At 35.4% G+C, this 19733-nt stretch overlaps 1 protein-coding gene across 1 annotated transcript in view; it reads left to right on the forward strand.

Annotated features, from left to right (window-relative positions):
- LOC136874792 (uncharacterized) overlaps positions 1-19733 on the forward strand; it is a 262590-nt gene that overhangs the window by 13811 nt on the left and 229046 nt on the right. Inside the window, exon 2 of the mRNA XM_067148464.2 lies at positions 10041-10324. Coding sequence (XP_067004565.2) covers positions 10128-10324 — 197 coding nt within the window. The 5' untranslated portion in view covers positions 10041-10127. The remainder of the gene's footprint in view (positions 1-10040; positions 10325-19733) is intronic.

Raw genomic sequence — 19733 nt, forward strand, 5'->3', positions numbered from 1 at the left:
ATTTGATAAAGGTAATCGTCCCTCGGTACTGTACTAAAGCATTATCTGAAAATCCATGAAGTATAAAAACTCTCCAAAAAATGGAGTTTTATTTACCCCAGAAACTCTTTGTAAACCACGTTTGTGGTATTGCCTTTTGGGGCTAACATGACCATATAACATAGAACTGTACATGTGAGAAATGGTCTTCTCTCAAGTCAAAAGAAAAGGTGTCTTTATTTTTAAAGGCTATTCCAATTACCGATTTTCACGTCTGTAACATCTTCACTTTTTGAGATAAAAGTATCCTCATAAAAATAATTCAACTCTTGTTTTCACTTCTTTTCAACCCCCTTAAGTGCCTTTTCTGAAAACAAAACAAAATACATGTTCCTGTATTTTTAAAGGACTTTCCAAATACCAAGTTTGTTGTGTGTAACATGTTCAGTTTTTGAAATATATTGTAGACTAGCAAGATACCCGTGCTTCGCTACGCTATTATACTGAATTTTATAATTGAATGCTTATTGTTTTAGATATATAATCCGCCAAAATTCGCGATCTGACTCGTTTTCTGCGAGAATCGACCAAAATTCCCGATCTGACTCGTTTTCTATTATTTTACAGCATGTTTCCTCCCATTTTTCAATATTCCTTTCCAGCAATCGATTTCGTACTTCCCGGGCTAGGCTCAGGTATTCCTCCTGGTCAGTTGGGTCCGTAAATCTTTGCCATATTTTCCTTTAATCATTTTTAATATGGATAAAATCCTTCAGGAGATCCGGCCTGGTGTCATATTGGGTGCCTTGGCGGCACTGAACCCGCGGCCGGACTGCATTCTTAGTCATTACCCGTCCAGGAGCCGTTACCAGCGCGGTCCGCACATTTGACGACGGTCCGGAACATTATTATTACTATTATTATTACTATTATGTGTTGCTGGAATGGCTGATGACAGGGAAAACCGGAGTATCCGGAGAAAAACCTGTCCCGCCTCCGTTTTGTCCAGCACGAATGTCACATGGAGTGACCGGGATTTGAACCACGGAACCCAGCTGTGAGAGGCCGGCGCGCTGCCGCCTGAGCAACGGAGGATCCTTATAAGTACATTAATAACAGTAAAATCAATTGATTTCACCTCCTTCTACACCCCACCGCCGTTAAGTTTATTTACCGCCAACCCCCCCCCCCAAAAAAAAATTAAAAGAAGGCTTGTTTCTTTATGTTTAAGGGAGATTCCAAACAGCAATGTTCACGTCTATTACCTTCAGTTTTGAGATATAAGTATCCCCATAAAAGTAATTTATTTTTTCACTTCATTTCACACTACTCCCCCCCCCCCCCCTCCCTAAGTGAACTTTCCCGCAAAATAATACTTGTTTCTTTAATAGTAAAGGATCTTCTAAATACCAGTTATCACGACTCTAACTTCTTCAGTTTTTGATTCATGTGTCCTCATGAAAGGAATTCAACTCATTTACACTCCCGCCCACCAAGATGGTTTCCCGCCCAAAACCCCGTTTTTCTTTGTTTTTTAAAGGAGATTCAAATGCGAATTTTCACGTCTGTAACAACTTTAGTTTTTATTAGATGTATGTATTCTCATACAATTAAGCCAATTAATTTTTCAATTCTCAGCCCCCCCCCCCCCCCCCCGCTTCATAGGAGTTTAAGAGAATACGTGTTTCTTTACTTTTAAAGCAGATTGAAAATATCAAATTTCACGTCTGTAACATCTTCATTTTTGATATATCAGTAGCCTAATTAAAAGACTTCAACACCATTTTCAGTCACTTTTACCCCCCCCCCCCCCTCCACGCAAGTGATATTTCCGAAAACTAAAAATACACGTTTCTTTATGTTTAATAGAGATAAAAATACCATTTTTCACTTCTGTAACGTGTTAAGTTTTTTTTAGATATACTGTTAAAATTCTCATTTTAAAATTTCACCCCTTTTGAGTTCCCCTTAAGTGGAGTTTCCAAAAACAAATCACCTATGTTTCTTTACATTTACAGGAGATTCTAAACACCAACTTTCTACGTCTGTAATATTTTACGTTTCCGAGATATTCTGTAGAGATAGTCTTTCAAAAAATTCACCCCAATTTGTCACTCCTGTTTAACCGCCATTAATTGGATTTTCATAAAACTAAAAAATACGTGTTTCTTTATTTTTAAAGGAGATCCCATATAGAAATTTTCAGTTCTGTAATATCTTTCGTTTCGGACATATATGTATCCTCATTAAGGGCATGCAATCCATTTTTCACCCTTTTACACCCCTCCTATTGGGATTTACAGGAAACAAAAAATACGTGTTCATTTATTTTTAGAGGAGATTCTAACTACCAATTTTTACATCTGTAAATTTTAAAGTTTTAAGATGTAGACACACTTATTTTAAAAAATTCACCCCCCTTTTCACCCCCCAATATTTGGGTTTTCCAAAAACGAAAAAATACGCGTTTCTTTACTTTTAAAGTAGATCCCTAATACCAATTTTCAGGTCTGTAATATCTTCAGGTTCTGAAATATAAGTAACCTCGTTAAAGGCATTCAACCCATTATTCACCATTTTCCACCCTTTTCCACCCTTCCTATTGGGATTTTCCGAAAACAAAAAATACGCGTTTCTTTACTTTTAAAGTAGATCCTAAATACCAATTTTCAGGTCTGTAATATCTTCAGGTTCTGAAATATAAGTAGCCTCGTTAAAGGCATTCAACCCATTATTCACCCTTTTCCACCCTTCCTATTGCGATTTTCCGAAAACAAAAAAATACGTGTTTCTTTATTTTTAATAAAGATACTAAATACCAGTTTTTACACCTGCAAACTTTAAAAGTTTGGAGATATAGATTCACTCATTTTAAAAATTCACCCCCTTTTCACCCTCCCATTAATTGGATTTTCCAAAAACAAAAAAATACGTGTTTCTTTATTTTTAAAAGAGATCAAAAGTACCAATTTTCATGTCTGTAATATCTTCAGTTTCTGAGATATAAGTACCGGTATCCTGATTGAAGGTATTCAACCCATTTTTCCCCATTTTCACTTTTTTTCACCCCTCCTATTGGAGTTTTCAGAAAACAAAAAAATACGTGTATCTTTATTTTAAAAGAAAATTCTAAATACCAATTTTTACATCTGTAAACTTTTAAAGTTTTGAGATATAGATACACTCTTTTTAAAATGTCAACCCTCTTTTCACCCCCTTAGCGACGGAATATCTAAAAATCCTCTCTTAGCGAGCACCTACATCTTAATATGAATATATCCCCAAAATTTCATTTCTTTATGTCCAGTAGTTTTGGCTCGGCGATGATGAATCAGTCAGTCAGTCAGTCAGTCAGTCAGGACAAGTTATTTTATATATATAGATGTACTAGTACTCATTTTAAAAATTCACCCGCTTTTTCAATTTTCAACCCTTTAAGTGATTTTCTGCAAACAAAAAATGTGTTTATTTTTAAACGCGTTTCCAAATACCAATTTTCACGTCTGTAACATCTTTAGTTTTTTTTTTTTTTTTTCAGATATAAGTATCATAAAAATACTGTAAATCAACTTATTTTTCAATTCCTTCACTCCCTTAAGTTGTAATATAGTCGTAACTTGTTTACTTACTTGAAAACATACTAACCTGAATTTAAATTGAAAATTATGAAAATTAATATTCATTAAATAAAATACACAATCATCGGACCTTGTACTCACACTTAGTTCTTACCTGCTTACTTACACATACGTTATTTGAAGGGCGCCAGCTACAACTCAGTACAGCAATAATAGAATGAGACTCTTGACTATCTCTAGGGTGTGGGTTAATAAGCTTACTTGTGACAACATACCATATAAGTTCTGGGAAAAGGTGATTGGCGTTCGGTTTCGCCGTTAAATTTGAGGTTATCTAATTCTGCCATTGAAATAATACTATGAATTCATTTGATAGAACAAAATATATTCTTTAAATTGTATAGAAAAATAGTAAGTCTTGTTGCGATAAAACAGATAAGAATGTGAAATTATGAGATTGCAACTGAAAGAAACTAGGCATGAATTCTTCTTGACCGGACATTTAACAATTTTACACGAAATTTATCCCTCACTGGTTCACTTGACTGTACCTTCAACACTTTGAATGTAATTACGACGTATTCCTTTGATCTGGTGTTTACTGTAGATGTGTCATGCCTAATTTGGTGATGTATCCATGTGACTGCTTCTTCTCCAGTTGATGTCTTCTTAGTAAGTCTGTCCTTCTATGACTTCGTGGTAAGCCTTCCCGTCCGTATCTTCAACTAAGTGACCGACCAACTGTGGCCTCACTCTCTAAATGACTAATGACTCACTGAGTCCTCTCCTTCCCGTACACTCCCGTTGACTTAATGACCGACTGAGGCCTCTCCATCTCGTTCACTCAGTGACTGTTCACTTATCCATTTGACTTCTTCACTGTACACCTTCCGTTTAACTAATGACTGATGCTACAATATGCAGCCACCTTATATAGACTGGTTGACACACCTACGTTCTCCAGAAATAACTATGATCTACTCCCACCTCGCGACAAATGTTACACCCTATGGCGAAATAGCCCGCAGCACCCAGTAGGTATCTCCAAGAACGTGAGCTCATCGCTAAACAAGCATGATAATGTAGCAATGACTTGGCAGTAATGCCAGCAATATTGCACAATGTAACAATGTCACATCCACATCTAATATACAGCAACTCTCACTGTACATGTTTTTAGTGTTAATCTACACACACGTATATATCCATACATTTAACTACAATTACGCAAGCGACAAGCATTGCAGAATTGAATTGAATAATAATTATAATACAATAATAGTAATCTCACAGATAAAATAATAATAGTATGGACATAATGATGATGATGATGATGATGATGATGATGATGATATAATAATAACAATATCACAGATGAAAATATAAAAATAATAATAATAAAAATACAGATATCCTTTTGTAACGGGATTTGAACTGTTACAAAGTGGATTTCTCGAAAACAAAAGAAGACTTGTTTTATTTTTAAATTAGATTCCAAATATCAATTTTCACGTCTGTAGCATTCTTAGTTTTTGAGATATAAGTATTTTCATACAAAGAATTCAACTAATTTTTTAATTCTTTCACCTTCCCCCTTAAGCAGATTTGCTGAAAAAAAAAAAGTTTCTTTATATTTAAAGGAGATTCTAAATAGAAATGTTCACATCTTTTTTTTTTTGAGATATAAGTATCCTCATACTAATATCTGAACTAATTTTTCAATTCCTTCATGCCCCCCCCCCCCCACATGGATTTTCCGTAAACAAAATAATACGTATTTCTTTATTAAGAAGACTCTGAATATCAATTTTCACGTCTGTAATATCTTCAGTTTTTGAGATTGTTTTAAAAGGCAAAATGTTTCGGATAGTAATAAGGTCAGCACGGTTTATTTAGAATGACACTGTTTATTACATACGTAAATCACAGATGGAAGCAGTGAAAACAATGGACATGGAGATTACAATCGTAACGTGTCAAAATGGAAAAAGAAACGGTAGTGTGCAGGTGGCACTACTTGATGGTGGCTCGGCCCGAGTCATATGAATATATATATAAATATTCTCAACAGAGATATCAATATCCTAACAAAAAGAATTCAACCCCTTTTCAGTCCTTTTTATGCCCCCCTTAAGTGATTTTACCGAAAAGGATAAAAGTATATGCTTCTTTCTTTTAAGAGAGATTAAAATTACAAATTTTCACGTCTCTAACATATTATGTTTGTAAGGTATACTGTAGATAGTCTTTTTTAAAATTCACCCCGTTTGTCACTCCTGTTCACCCCATTAATTGTATTTTCTAAAAATTAAAAAAAGTTTTTTATTTTTAAACGAGATTCCAAATAGCAAGTTTTATGTCTGTTCATCTTCAGTTTTTGAGTTATAAGTATCTCATAAAAGGTATTCAACCCTCTTTTCACCTTTTTTTTGCCTCCTCCCAATGGGATTTTCCCAAAACAAAAAAATGTGTTAATTTTTAAAGGATATTTCAAATACCAATTTTTATGTCTAAACTTTTAAGTTCACCTACACTCAAATATAAACGTATCCCCAAAATTTCATTTCTTAACGTCCTTTGGTTTTGGCTGCGTGATGATGAATCAGTCAGTCGGGAAATGTTATTTTATGTATATATTCCCCTTATGCCTTTGCTGGCAAGTTGCAGTGTTTACAGTGCACTATGTCTTCTGGTATGGGCTAGGATAAATTTTGTGCTTTCATTGACCTGTCACAGTCTCCTCCTTGGCTTTGACAATATGAAGGTGACTGAGGTATGAGTGATGCTAGCCATTTCTTATGCAGCCAGTCCCTGTCATGAATGATGTGAAAGTATCGCTCATAGGGTCAGTTGGTGCATGCATTTCAGTGGGCTTGGCAGACTGATATGTAATAACTTCTGGCTCAGTGAGGAAAGCATCGGGGAAACTACGTCACTCCTCACTTCCCTAGTATGCCTCTTCAGTGACACCTAGGCTATGACAGCTGTTGGTACGGCTGTGGAGGATCAAACCAGCCTTCGGGCTGAATACCCAACATTCATACACATATTCCCCTTTTCCGGGGTCGCTCAGCTGGCTGCGTGAGAGTTCCAAGGGTGGAATGCTTGTAGAGCCGAAATTACTTTATCAGGACATTTTAATAAAATTTATTCCCAGGGCATTGGTGGCAGGATAGGTGAAGGCTAGCACAATAAATTACACAAAAACAAAGTGGACATTATTTATTGAACGCAAAGAAAAATTTGATCATTCATGAAATATAAACTTTAGAAATTTTTTGAGTATGAAGGAAAAAAATATTACAAGTTTATACCTTGAGCTTCCCTAGGATTTACACATAAACAAAAAAAATCTGTGTACTCTTCTTCCAGGCATCGAAGACAAGTCACAAATGTAAAACAATCAAAATTTTCAACATTGGTGAAAACTCTTTATCTCAACTAACAATATTATATTTCAAAAAAACCTTCCCTGTTTCAATTGACACCTTTTTTTTCTTCTGAGAAATTGAGCATCTTACTTACTCATTAGTGTAGTAACCATGTAGAGTTCATTATTAATTTTATTATCACATCCTTGAAGAAATTAGACTATTATTTTATTTCTATGTCCTAATTCTTACCTATACTATTGTACATTTTATACATAAAGATTTGGGTTAAATCTGTAATGATTTAATAGTTTTATGTTTTAATTTTCTCAGTTCAATTTTATGTTCTAAGTTACCATTTTCTAATTATAGGCAACATTTAATCCTATCGTCAATTTATGTGCATTTTAACCTACACTCATTCTTTAATATTTAGTTGTATCATTTAATTTTTTATATGAGACTTTTAACTCTCCCTCACGTCAATAAGTCAACTGGGACTGTGAATATTATATTCCTATGGCTCAATTTCTTTATATTACATTTTCTATTATTTACTACCTTCATTTTTTCAAATTTTTTTCTTATCCGAATCTTTGGTTTATTCTATCCTTTCAGAGACCTCGCTCGATTGTATTCAATGTAGTTCATCATGAAACAAAATTGCATTTACTGTATTAAACCATTTGTTGGAGATATTAGAGCATAATCCAGCATAAATCATAGTCGTGGGTTCAGCATGATCAGAATCTCGTGCTATGTGAATACACCCAGCATTCTGAAAATCCAAAATGTGAAAAAACACTTAATTATCTCGCAAGATTTCAAATACATCTCAACCTCACCATCATGTCAGATAAGGGTTTCATTACAAAATTAATTTATTGTTACCTAGAGTTATTGTTATTATTTTATTTTTAGAGTATGAGCCCTCAGATTATGTAGATGACCCTACAATGACGACACACATAAATCTCTCTGCCAACACCACGTACAATTGGGGACAAATTCAGATAACATATGCTCAGTCGTACTCAATCAATACTTAATCACAGCATAAAATCTTTAATTGTTGTCGAGTTCATTTAAATTAATTTTTTATCATACATGACGAACATGTACCATAGTGGTCACCATGTGGTTATAATTCAATCCACCATTTCAATTAGCCCAATCATGCACCACAATCGCCGCATAGATTCCATATAATTTCAGTCGAATTGGAAATCTTCAGCATTTCAACTGTCACCTTACAACTAAATTTAACTCTCAACAACTTGTGTTTAATTATCCCGTCTTACTTCCCTTGACCTTTATTTTCTGATTATTCCCTTTCTCATGAGAAAATATTCCAAAGAAAGAAATATCATGTGGCTGCCAAGGAATGAAATTAATGTTACGATCTGATTCAGACAGTTAGGAAACGTCTCACCTTCAATCAATTGTATTCTAATTTAAGCCATTGCTTTACTGTCAGCTTCCAAAAATATTATTATTGTTATTATTTTTATATTTGTTATTATTATTAGGGCCTCGCTATTCCACTGATAATCTTTGAAGATCGTAATTCACACACATACTTGACTAATGAAGTAATAACACCTATGCTCTAATTAACCAACACCAAGATGAAAGAAAATATCAAATTAACCTAATAATAAAGAAATTAATTAATCTGGAATGCAATTGACAAAAATCTACAGAAAAGATTAAATAATATTTAATTGGTACTCATGTTTCTCGATGCAGACAGATTCAGCTGAGATGTGTAGACGTGAAGACAGGTCTCATTGGATAGTACAAATTCATAGTGTTGGCTCACACAATTTCAGCTTAGATGTACATGACGTCCACGATGTCAGGCGATGCAAAGTTGTGGCGATAATTCAGTTAAATTAATCTGGATATCCTTGCTCTCGTAGTTAGGCTGAAACTAAGATTCAAATTAGAAATTTGATCCACTAATATTTACACCACTACGTTGTGCACTATTATACTTAACTTGTCTGTTTCTTGATGCAAAGATGTACAATACTTAATGCTCTATTCATTCACTGGCTCCTTGGAATAGTATCCAATACGTATAACTCCTTGCTAGTATCAGCTGAATTATATCTAGATTCAAATGTTCTACAATTGCATACCTGCATACTATCGCCATAAACTGCTTGAGGTTGTCTCTAGCTGACTTACACACTAATGGTAATCTATGTTGATCCACTTTATTAGACAGGTTCACAAGTTCGCTCGTGAAATAACAATTTCTTCTTGTCAACTTGAAATATTCCCAAGTTTACTTCAGAACAAAGTAATCGACACAAAATCGTAGAATGAAGTTCTAACTCGAAGTTGGCATACAAACTCATAAGACATTTGCAGACAAAGTCCATAAGATTGCGTAGGCGTATTCAAAGTTTCCAGATGTAGCTGAAAAAACAGTTATACCATCTTCTAACTGTTTCAGGGAGAGAAAATTTGTTCCGTCCCATCTTCTAACATTTTCAGAGAGAGAATGAGAGTCTTTGTTTTTCTCCTTGTCCTAACATTACCCCAATCATCTGGTTAAGTGGCGTAATCTCCCGATTAGAGTTATTATTGGTCGAGATTGCAGCTTAACTGTGATTTGTTCCCTTTTTCGAGAATACAGATCTTTCTAGAAACCTGACTCCCCTTCTCCAGTCTCGCATGACATTAGCATACCGCTAACGCTGTGACGTAACCCATGTGTCCTTGACCGCTCGACCCAGTTGCGGCCTACTTGCCTCAACGGGACGGCCTGGCTATAAGCTGTTATTTCGTCCATGGGAATGCGTGAATAAAGTGAAAATTAAACCAAATGTCCTTTTGTTCCCATAAAGTACTATCAGGACGTGTACAATATAGATGTGTTGTCTCTTTTTAGTAGATTGTTTAGTTCTTGATGTGGTATGTATGCTATATTTGTTTATTGATTATATTGCTCAGGCATCATGTACTCTTTAATGAACGTAAGTTTTCGTGGCTCATTGTATTATTAATAAATATATACATAGTGGCTTTAATCCAGTTCATTTCTTTATTTCTTTATGTTTATTTCATATACTCTTAATTATTCTTTTTTTTTCTTTTTCAGATTAGAGAACCTCACTCTTGAGAACTCTTGCTTGTGAGAGAGCGGCTTAACAACTAGCTTTTGTGGGGTTATGTGATAGCCAGTAAAATGTTGGAACAAGAAGCGAATGGTGCTCCTGACACTTCTAACCAGGAGAATGCCCAGAATGAACTGGCAAAGGATGTGCATGAGGATGCAGGCGTGAATGAAGAAGAAAAAGGAGAAAATGGAGAGGGCACGACATCTGAAGACAAAGGGAAAGACGAAGAATATTATGCTGTTTTCCTGAGAAATATTCCATTTACGTGAGTATATTATCATTAAATTTGTCCAACTTGTAATAATGCAGCACTCCAAAAACTGGATAAGTATGTGGATAAGAAAGAAATTCCACCATATCAATACTGTTTATTGTAAATATAGACTTACATCAGTACCGGTTTTGACCCTATTTGGTCATCATCAGCTGACAAATCATATTACATTTATTAGGCATGGTTTGTATTGCTTATCTAAAAAGATGTCATCCATTAGCACATCCGGATGTCTAATAGTGGTATGAGTTGGATGTATGTTGTCATTTCATTTGTAAGTCTGTAAAAGTAAAATTGTTTTTGAGGTTTAAATATGGTTTTGAAAACTTAACGTAAGCTTAAAAATTGATTGTATGTACACATTAAACACATTAAAAGCACTTAAAACATATATATATATATATAAAACACTCGATGGATTTAAAAGTTCATGTTTTGCGTATTCCTTCTTCAGGCTTCATGTTATAGTCTTGTGAGCATATATTTACGTCTGTTGATTTTGTGCTCGTAAACAGTGGTGTAGGTTCTTGAGAATGTTCTATTTGATTGAAAGATGTCTTCATGTATGCTTATAATAAAAACACATGTCATTGAATGATCCAATAGTGTGGACAAAGACAATATATGGCTGAACTGTAAACAAAATCTTGTTCTTAAAAGTTTGAAGCAGATGACGAAATCTTGGTTTTATGGATTTGATTGAATTTGGATTTTTGGTGGTAACTCCTTCCTTGTCATATTTATGTACCGGTGCTATGGTTATCTGTGGAATATAAACTGATATGAGTCAAGTGTTGTAAGTTACAGGGAATGCCTAAGGATGTGTGGGAGTGTGAATTTGTACTTACTGCTGTTGTGGTTGGGTGAAGTTCTGTTTGAGAGCTCGCTGCGTTCTTCTACGTGTTCGCCTTGGACTTATGTTCGCTGTAATGAGGGGTAGGGACTGTGGCTATTGTGGGTATAGGGGTGGAGCTGGGCATATTGTTCGGCAGTTTTTTGGAACGTGTTGTGTTCAGTTTATTACCTATTTTGAGGTAATAATTTTTTTCGGGTGGGAATAACTATATTAAAGATGATAATGGTTTTATCTGTGATGTCATTTATATTGTAGTTAGGATTAGCGTATTGGTCTAGGGAGATGTAGAAATCTTCTCTTATGTTGAGCAGGGGGCCCTTAGAACTTATATTTAATATTTTCATATCATTCTCCATGTCCATAAACCTGTGTTTGAATTCTTTGATATGCTGACCTATTGATGAAAAGTGATTTATGTTTTATTGCAGTAAATGTTTGTTGCAGAGGATTATGAAGTTTCTGCCTGTATGTCCAATATAACTTGTTTCGCAATTGTTGCACTTGATACGGTAAACTCGTCATTGGTTGTATTTATTGTTGTTGACTGTCTTGGTGTTGCGTATAATATTGGTGCTGTTGTGCGTGGTTTTAAATACTATTTTCAGATTGTACTTTAAAAAAACATTAGTTATGGGGTATATTATTAAAGGTAAGGCATAATCTTTCTTGGGTTTGTCTATTTTTGTTAAGTTAGTTTTGAGCTGGAATTTAATTCTGTGAATGATTTTATTGACCCTTTCTTTACTGTATCCGTTGTATTTAGCTATATCATGGATTAGTTGTAGTTCATTATTTAGATCCTCTGTTGTCATTGGTATGTTGAAGGCTCTGTATTGTACCCGCTCAAAGCCTGAGTCGCAACCAGCATTTATCTCAGGGAGTGTTACGGTCCGAATCTATCGTAATTAATACACAATAAAAAATATTTTGAGATATAAGATCTCAAACTAAATGTAAGGGCGCCATCCAATCAGTACTACAGGATTGAACGGGACACTGTAATCTTTATCTTTAAGGCTCATCATAAAACACACAAATTATATGTATATTCAGATCAAAGGGAAATTATGAAGGCTCCGTCCTAGGAATGGGAACGGATATTTAAACGGTCACCGAGGGTTTACTATTCTACAAGAACAAGAACCTGGAACTGTTTCCTTGCAAATGCTAAAGGAGCATTTTATTTAAGTAAACAAAATAATTTTTACACACAACAAAATCTGTTGACCCTTGATTTTCCAGTAATTTGGCAAATTATTCCTGAAAATGATTCCATAATATTTATCACTTTTGACCACCCTTCCATTTGGGTGGTGGAACCGTTGATATCTGAAGGTATCAGATTTACCTTCGTTTGCCGGGCTGAGTGGCTCAGGCGGTTAAGGCGCTGGCCTTCTGGCCCCAACTTGGCAGGTTCGATCCTGGCTCAGTCCGGTGGTATTTGAAGATGCTCAAATACGTCAGCCTCATGTCGGTAGATTTACTGGCACGTAAAAGAACTCCTGCGGGACTAAATTCCGGCACCTCGGCGTCTCCGAAAACCGTAAAAGAGTAGTTAGTGGGACGTAAAACAAATAACATTATTATTATTACCTTCGTTAACACCATGACCATATCTGGTCATGGACCAATTTACCTGTTGGCTAAGTGGGCGCGATCACATGGACCATGTTATCGCCTCCACTTTGATTGAGATGAGACCAACCCGGGAAACTACAAACTCTCCCCGGGTTCCTAACCAAGATAAGCAATCGTTAGTTGCAGGAAATGACAAAGGGACTCTAACCTAATGGTCCAGATGTAGGGATTTGCCTTCATATTACAAATATTAACTTAACTTATTATTTACAACAACGTGACATTATTACGTTAATTCGCCCGCTGACTTCCCTAGTATCATTCATCATCACCATCCGAAATAATAAAATAAAAATAATAAAAATATTATTATTATCAACATTATTATTAATAGTGGAGATCGTGATTATCGTAACCCGTAATACTTCAACTTCTCGCTCTTATTATTCTCATCTGAAATTAAAAAAAGTAGCTTCCTTTTTTTTATACTTCAAATATTATTATTATTAAAGTGGTTTGAAAATTTCAATATTTTCAATTCAATTCCCACCATCATTATTGTGTTCTTAAATAAAATTTTAAAAATTCTTCTTCTGATTCTCAAATATTATTATTATTATTATTATTAATTTAAAAAGAATTAATTTCGCTTGTTACACGGTAGTCCACTCTATCAATGTTTGCCGCATAACCCCTTTTACAATTCCGGTTTATTTTGGCACTAATCAATCCAGACATGATTTACTTGGAATATTATTATTATTATTAATATTATTATTCTTTCGAGAATTTTTATTTTTATTCCCCATCTTTATAATTTAGTCACATACGTTCTCTCCCAAACAGAAATCACCAAGATCCGAATTCACATCGGTCGGGACATAATAGTGTTCGAACTCGCAACCTTATTTTCGTACTGTCGTTAATTCATGGAGACCATATGCTTCTAAGATAATTCTCATATCCCATAACACCTCGCAGTTGAGCAAATACCTCCAGTCTCTGCAAGTGTTAAATTATTCCTTCCTTTTCCATTTTGAAGTCCATTTATTCATCGGAACTCTTCAAAACATTTTCATTAATTAACCCTCGGTGTGTGGACTCTCTTCTGCCACTCATATCACCGGTATAGAAATACAACCTCTATGTAGGCCTTAAGATCCATCTATTTCTTCATCAACATCAGTACAATTCACTTTCATTTCGGGCCGGATTTCTGTCCCACAAAACTCCAAATCTCAACTTTTGGCTCAAATCACTCTGGGCCTCAAACATAGCATGACCATATTACCAAAGTGCCTATCTCATTTCTACCAAAATTATTTTTGATTATTATGGAGTCCAACAATGTTAAATCAACAATTAGTGTTAAAATCGGGTTCACTGCCCAAATAAAATATTCATGCCACATAATATCTCCACATTTAAATTACTTTAATTTGCAATCATTCTCTTCAACTAGGCCCGTGCCTTTATTCTCAAAGATTATTATTAAACACGCCTTTACACATTACCCATTATTAATTTATTCCTCCGACACTTCTACCGATTGTTATTATTTTGTCCACTGGCGAACTTCGCGATAGTTACAAACAAATCAATGGACTGCATTCCGTCCCACAATAATTTAAATCACTTGGCAACCCTACCTCTGGATTGTCTTAACAACATGCCTTAATATCTGTCAATTTTCCGATAACGGAAAAACACTTTGGAAGCACTTCTAAATGAATATTAACATTATCTTTACGTGAAACGTGCTCCATATCATATCAGACAACTCAAGCACTTGAATGAACAAATAAACCCTACTCTACTCTATTTAATAATCAAAATTATGATGAGTGCTTGATCTAATTATGAACATTTTAATTTGTCCCTTTGTCTATCTTTGAATTTATACGAGCCGGAAACGGCTCGTTTCACAATTAAGTTACATGATAAATTAATATGATTTCCTCCCCCTAACGATAACAATCTACAAATATCTCAAAAGGTTACTCATCTCTTTTTTGTAGTCTGCTAAGCCGGACGAGGAGCACAGGCCCCGTCCAGTCTTAGCCCTGCATCCTACTGGTTTTCATGCCAGCTTGAAGAAGTAATCCAATGCACTTTTCAGATTTACACATATTAATTTTCAAGATTTAAAATTTTAACATTTTAACAAATTTACACACACTAATATTGAACTGAAACTTTACACTTCTGGCCTTTATCTGACCCGCCTAATTCATACACACATTCTTCATCCCTTCCCCGGCACTAAGGAACTGGTGACACCTCGATATCACATTCAAACGGCCCGGTGCACACTTGATTTTCCCGTCTCACATTCGCGTAGCTGACCAGGTATCAGTTATGATCGACTGTTTACTAATCTGTTGGTAGAATCTCACACTTCATACTAGTATAATGCTCAAGACTGTAATATGAGCTACATCACGCCATGAATCACTGTACTATGTAACAATATAATACTTCGAACCCTACTCTACGAGTAAGTACACACACGCACCCCTGGCGTAATCACGGCTCGAACAAAATATCAGAAGTTGTCACGCACCCCAGGCGTAGTATCAGCCCGAACACTTTGTCAAAAGTAGTCGTCAGTCCTTGTCCACGACCTCATATTTATACTTGTATCCCCTCTCTTCCGAGTTCACGGGAGGTCATCGTAGGACGCGCAGCCCCGATATCTTCATACGACAATTTGCGGTTCGGCCCGTGGCTTAAATATGGGATTCAATGATGTAATTATGTTCTCAAAGGCTCTATACCAATTCTCAACTAATATCGTTCGCTGGTAATTGATATATTTGCGAATTAGCTGCCGTATCCCGGCCTGGGATTTCGCGCTATATTGTGGCGTCCCTTGCCTCCAGCCAATCAGCGAATAGCGTCCATGAATTCTCAGAATTATGCCAATCAATCTCCCTCAGTTAGTGACTTTTAATAACTTTTATTACTTGGTTAGGCTTATAAGTTCCACCTTATTCCAAATTTATAACTCACTTACGTTTATAAATTTAATCCGTGGAGTTCAGGTTTTTCGTGCTTCTTACAATACGAAGTTGGCGTACCTGCGACTGGTCGATGAATTTTTCTATTGGTCCACATAAACCATGGGACCGGGAAAGCTCATATTTTTTTCTTCAAGTGCCAACCTCGCGTTCAACTCCCGCTAGTACATGGAGATGCCCCTACGTCATTTCTCAGAATTTTCCGCACGACCCGATGCGTTGTTGCCGCTACCAATTCTGCCCGGGGCTACGAAACTTTGTCAACACTTTTAGCCTCGCTCATTCCCCTCTGTCACAATTTCTGAGAATTCTAATTCTGCTGTTCATTGTGTTTGTTAATCTCAGTGGAGACAACTATCTGGGGTAGGTTTCACAACATCCTCTCGGCCTGGTCTGTACTTATATAAAATACGATCTTCTCGCTTCTGAAAATGAAATATATATTCCTCCATAAATAATTACAATTGCATGACGCTTATCACACCCCCACCAGGGCGCAGGATATCATGCTGTAATAAGCTGCTCTTTTATGTGCGTTGGGGTGGATAGACTCAATTTTTATGGTATTTGGGATATGTGTAGGTTTTTTTTGTAGATTTTGTAAGATAAATGGTTTTCATGTCTGGTTATTGTTAGTTCTAAGTAATTTAAGGTGCAGTTGTTTTTGATCTCTTTATTGAATTTTATCTGGGGGTCCAGTGTGTTGAGTTTGTCTAATATGGTGTTTGCGTCAGTGGATCTGTTGTCGATGTTTACAAAAATATCGTCAACAAATCTGCACCAGAAGAATGTGTTTTCTATTTTACTGATTGATGTGTATTCTAGGTGGTCTATATAAATTTCAGCTAGTATGCCAAAGGCAGGAGATCCCATAGGTAGGCCTCGTTGGTATATGGTATCATAGAATTTAAAATAATTATTATTGATGGCAAATTCAAGTAGTTTCATGAATTCTTCTTTTTAAAGTGTTCAAATTGCTGTAGTTTTTTAGGTTGGTTTTGATTATTTCTATAGTTTGTTTATCAGAATATTTGGATACATGTTTGTTATATCAAATGAAGCAAGAGTATGGTGTTGTTCAATCTTTAATTCTTTAGTTCAATTGCAAAAATCTATTGAGTTGCGTACTGTTTTGTTTGCTAAAAATGAGTAATGCTTTTTAAGGAATTTTTGAATGAATTGCAAAATTTTATAGTTTGGGCTAGCTCTGTAATTTATGATTGGTCTCATTGTTATATTTCTTTTCATAAATAACGGACCCGATAAGTAGTTGGTGGGACGTAAAGCAAATAACATTTATTAATAATGCAGCAAATGTGTAACTGTACAATATTTAAACCCCACGTGATTTTGTATTGTCAGTATCACGTATTTCATTGTAGGAATACTGTGTGTTTTGGTTGATGTATGGGAGTCATTGTTTGGACGTTGTAAGAACTCTGTATAAAACTGGTGGCAATCTGTATCTGAAAGCGGGAAATCTTTGTTAACGATGGAAACTAAATGTAGAAAGAGTTGTGCAAGATGTTGGTTTGCCCAAAAATGATGTGTCTCTCCTGAGAGTTTCAAGGCATCAGTGCACCAAAGTTGAGCGTTACAATTTCAAACAAGCGTGCCTCATGTGATAAAAAGAAGATTGGGAATAGCTGGTACAGAGAAAATCATGTGACTTGTAGAAGTCTATTTTATAGCTGGTTTGTTGGAAGAGAGCTATTGTTGGTGTTGAGTAGTGGAAGTATTGAGATTGGGTGGTTGTCCTGCTTGAAGTGTGCGTTGTTTAGCCAGATTGTGTGCTGGTGTCTGTCCGTTGGAGATTGGCCTTGTCTATGGATATCTGGTTAGGACGCACTGCAGAGTTAGAGATCATTATATGATATCTACACTAAATGTTACACTGCCGGAAAAATTAATAGCAACTTGGTGAATTTTCTCCTCATATCAAGCTATTTTATGTTTCAGTGTGACAGGTCATTACAAAGTAATACAATCTATATATTTTCTGAAAGCTTGTTTTATTGCCTTTGTAATGCAAGGTAACAAATTAATTTATTGTCCTTCACATAGCAGTCTGTGTAGCAAACTAAAAATATGTCACCATCTAACTCAGCAAGACCCTGATGCGTTGTTCTTCCTTTTCAAAATGCATCATATGCTCTAAAGCGTACCATTCCTAAAAAGGAATATAAAAAGAACAATGAGTAACAGGTGAAAGTATAACAAGAGCAACACCAACGAAAGTCAATAATATAACTTACAATAGCCACACGGTCACACGCATAGGCGGGAACTCGCTGCCAGGGAGAAGAATGACAAACATCTACTCGTGTAAATGCCTCGGCAGTGACTAACAATGACCCCACTCTGCACGGACGATGTCCTGGAGAACAACCTTCACGCATCTCAATAAAATTCAAAATTCACATAAAGTTTAAACAGCGGGGAATCGCCGCCCTGCGTGTAACGGAGTGTTAATGGAAGGTGCAGTAGACAGTTTTATCATACGCTTAGGTGATATGGAATCCAGTGACGATGATAATGGGGAGAGTGGTGATTCATCTTCTGATTCTGACCCAGCTCAACCACTAGCAGTGAACAATGATTGAACTCGATAACCGGAATCTTGTTACTCTCGTTTTTAATTCTTTCATAGCTATTCAAAATCCTACGGTTACTCTATTCCCATGCAGGCTACATCTTCAGTTTTTTTTCGCAGTACTGTATTTTATGCCATTTATTCAGTCTCAAACCGTTCATTCAGTGAACTTCATCATTCCTATTTTTGCATAGTCTTCAAAGTATTTTACTGAGCACCATATTGATAACCTTTATACTTCCCTACTGTAATATTTTGCATTTATTTCTTTGAAGATTTGTGATATAAAGTACACACTTTATTTTTTTATTATTCTCAAATTGTTTATTTTGTAGGTTTAATGCATTGTAAAGTGATACTTACGAACTGTGTTATTGTACTGTTAAAGATATCACAACCCCGAAACATACATTATATCGTGTAATTCAGAATTAATTTATTTGATATGTTAGATTTAGTAACTTGGATGTTTTTCCGTCGTGGATACTTTTTGGATATAAATGTGTAGCATTTGGAAATTATCTTCTAATTACAGACTAGCAAGATGTATTAAGAAGACGAACCATGATTTACCACGTACTTTTATCTTTGTTATGTACAGTATGTTCAAATGTTTGTGGGAAACTTTCTAGTCTTTGGTTTATTTGTGTAAGGTTCATTATTATCGTATGCTTGTTTATAAGATAATGTGTGTGTGTGTGTGTGTGTGTGTGTGTGTATATATATATATGTATATACTAGCTGTACTACCTGGCATAGCTCAGTTGGTTTAGTTTTTAGATTAGTATCATGAGTTAGTTATGTTAAAGGGAATTTTTATAAATTTCCTTTCTGGGATATGGATTTTTACCATCTATTATATATAGTTTTAGAGTTATTTAGATGTGTTTGATTTCAAGTTTTAGATGATTTCATTTTTGAGTAAAATTTTATCCTTGTGGAAGCTCGAATTGATTGGGAAGTATTTGATAGTTTCAAAAAGATAATAAGTGATAACTTCATGTATTTATCAGTCTCGGTATAGATATGATCTACACAATTTCAACTGTCATCGAGACTCTCACCAATCAGCCTTGAGACCTCAAACGCAGTGGATTCAACACTAATCTCGGTCATTTTATACTATTCACTACAAAACCCCTTTCAGTGTACCGTCCCAATGGAGGCTGAACGTCGACTTAAACGATATTCAGGGAGTCAATGAATTCGATATTAATATCGGTTATTTTCTATTATTTTTAAATTTTAAAATTTTTAAATAATGGAAAATGTAATGCCCTCGCATTCCCCACCCCCAGCAAGGATTGGTGTTTTATCTCCATAGTATTTTTTTTTCTTCCAGATGGTAAGTCA

Source organism: Anabrus simplex, chromosome 5 (assembly GCF_040414725.1).
Source record: "Anabrus simplex isolate iqAnaSimp1 chromosome 5, ASM4041472v1, whole genome shotgun sequence".
In the NCBI taxonomy this organism is placed as follows: Eukaryota; Metazoa; Arthropoda; class Insecta; order Orthoptera; family Tettigoniidae; genus Anabrus; species Anabrus simplex.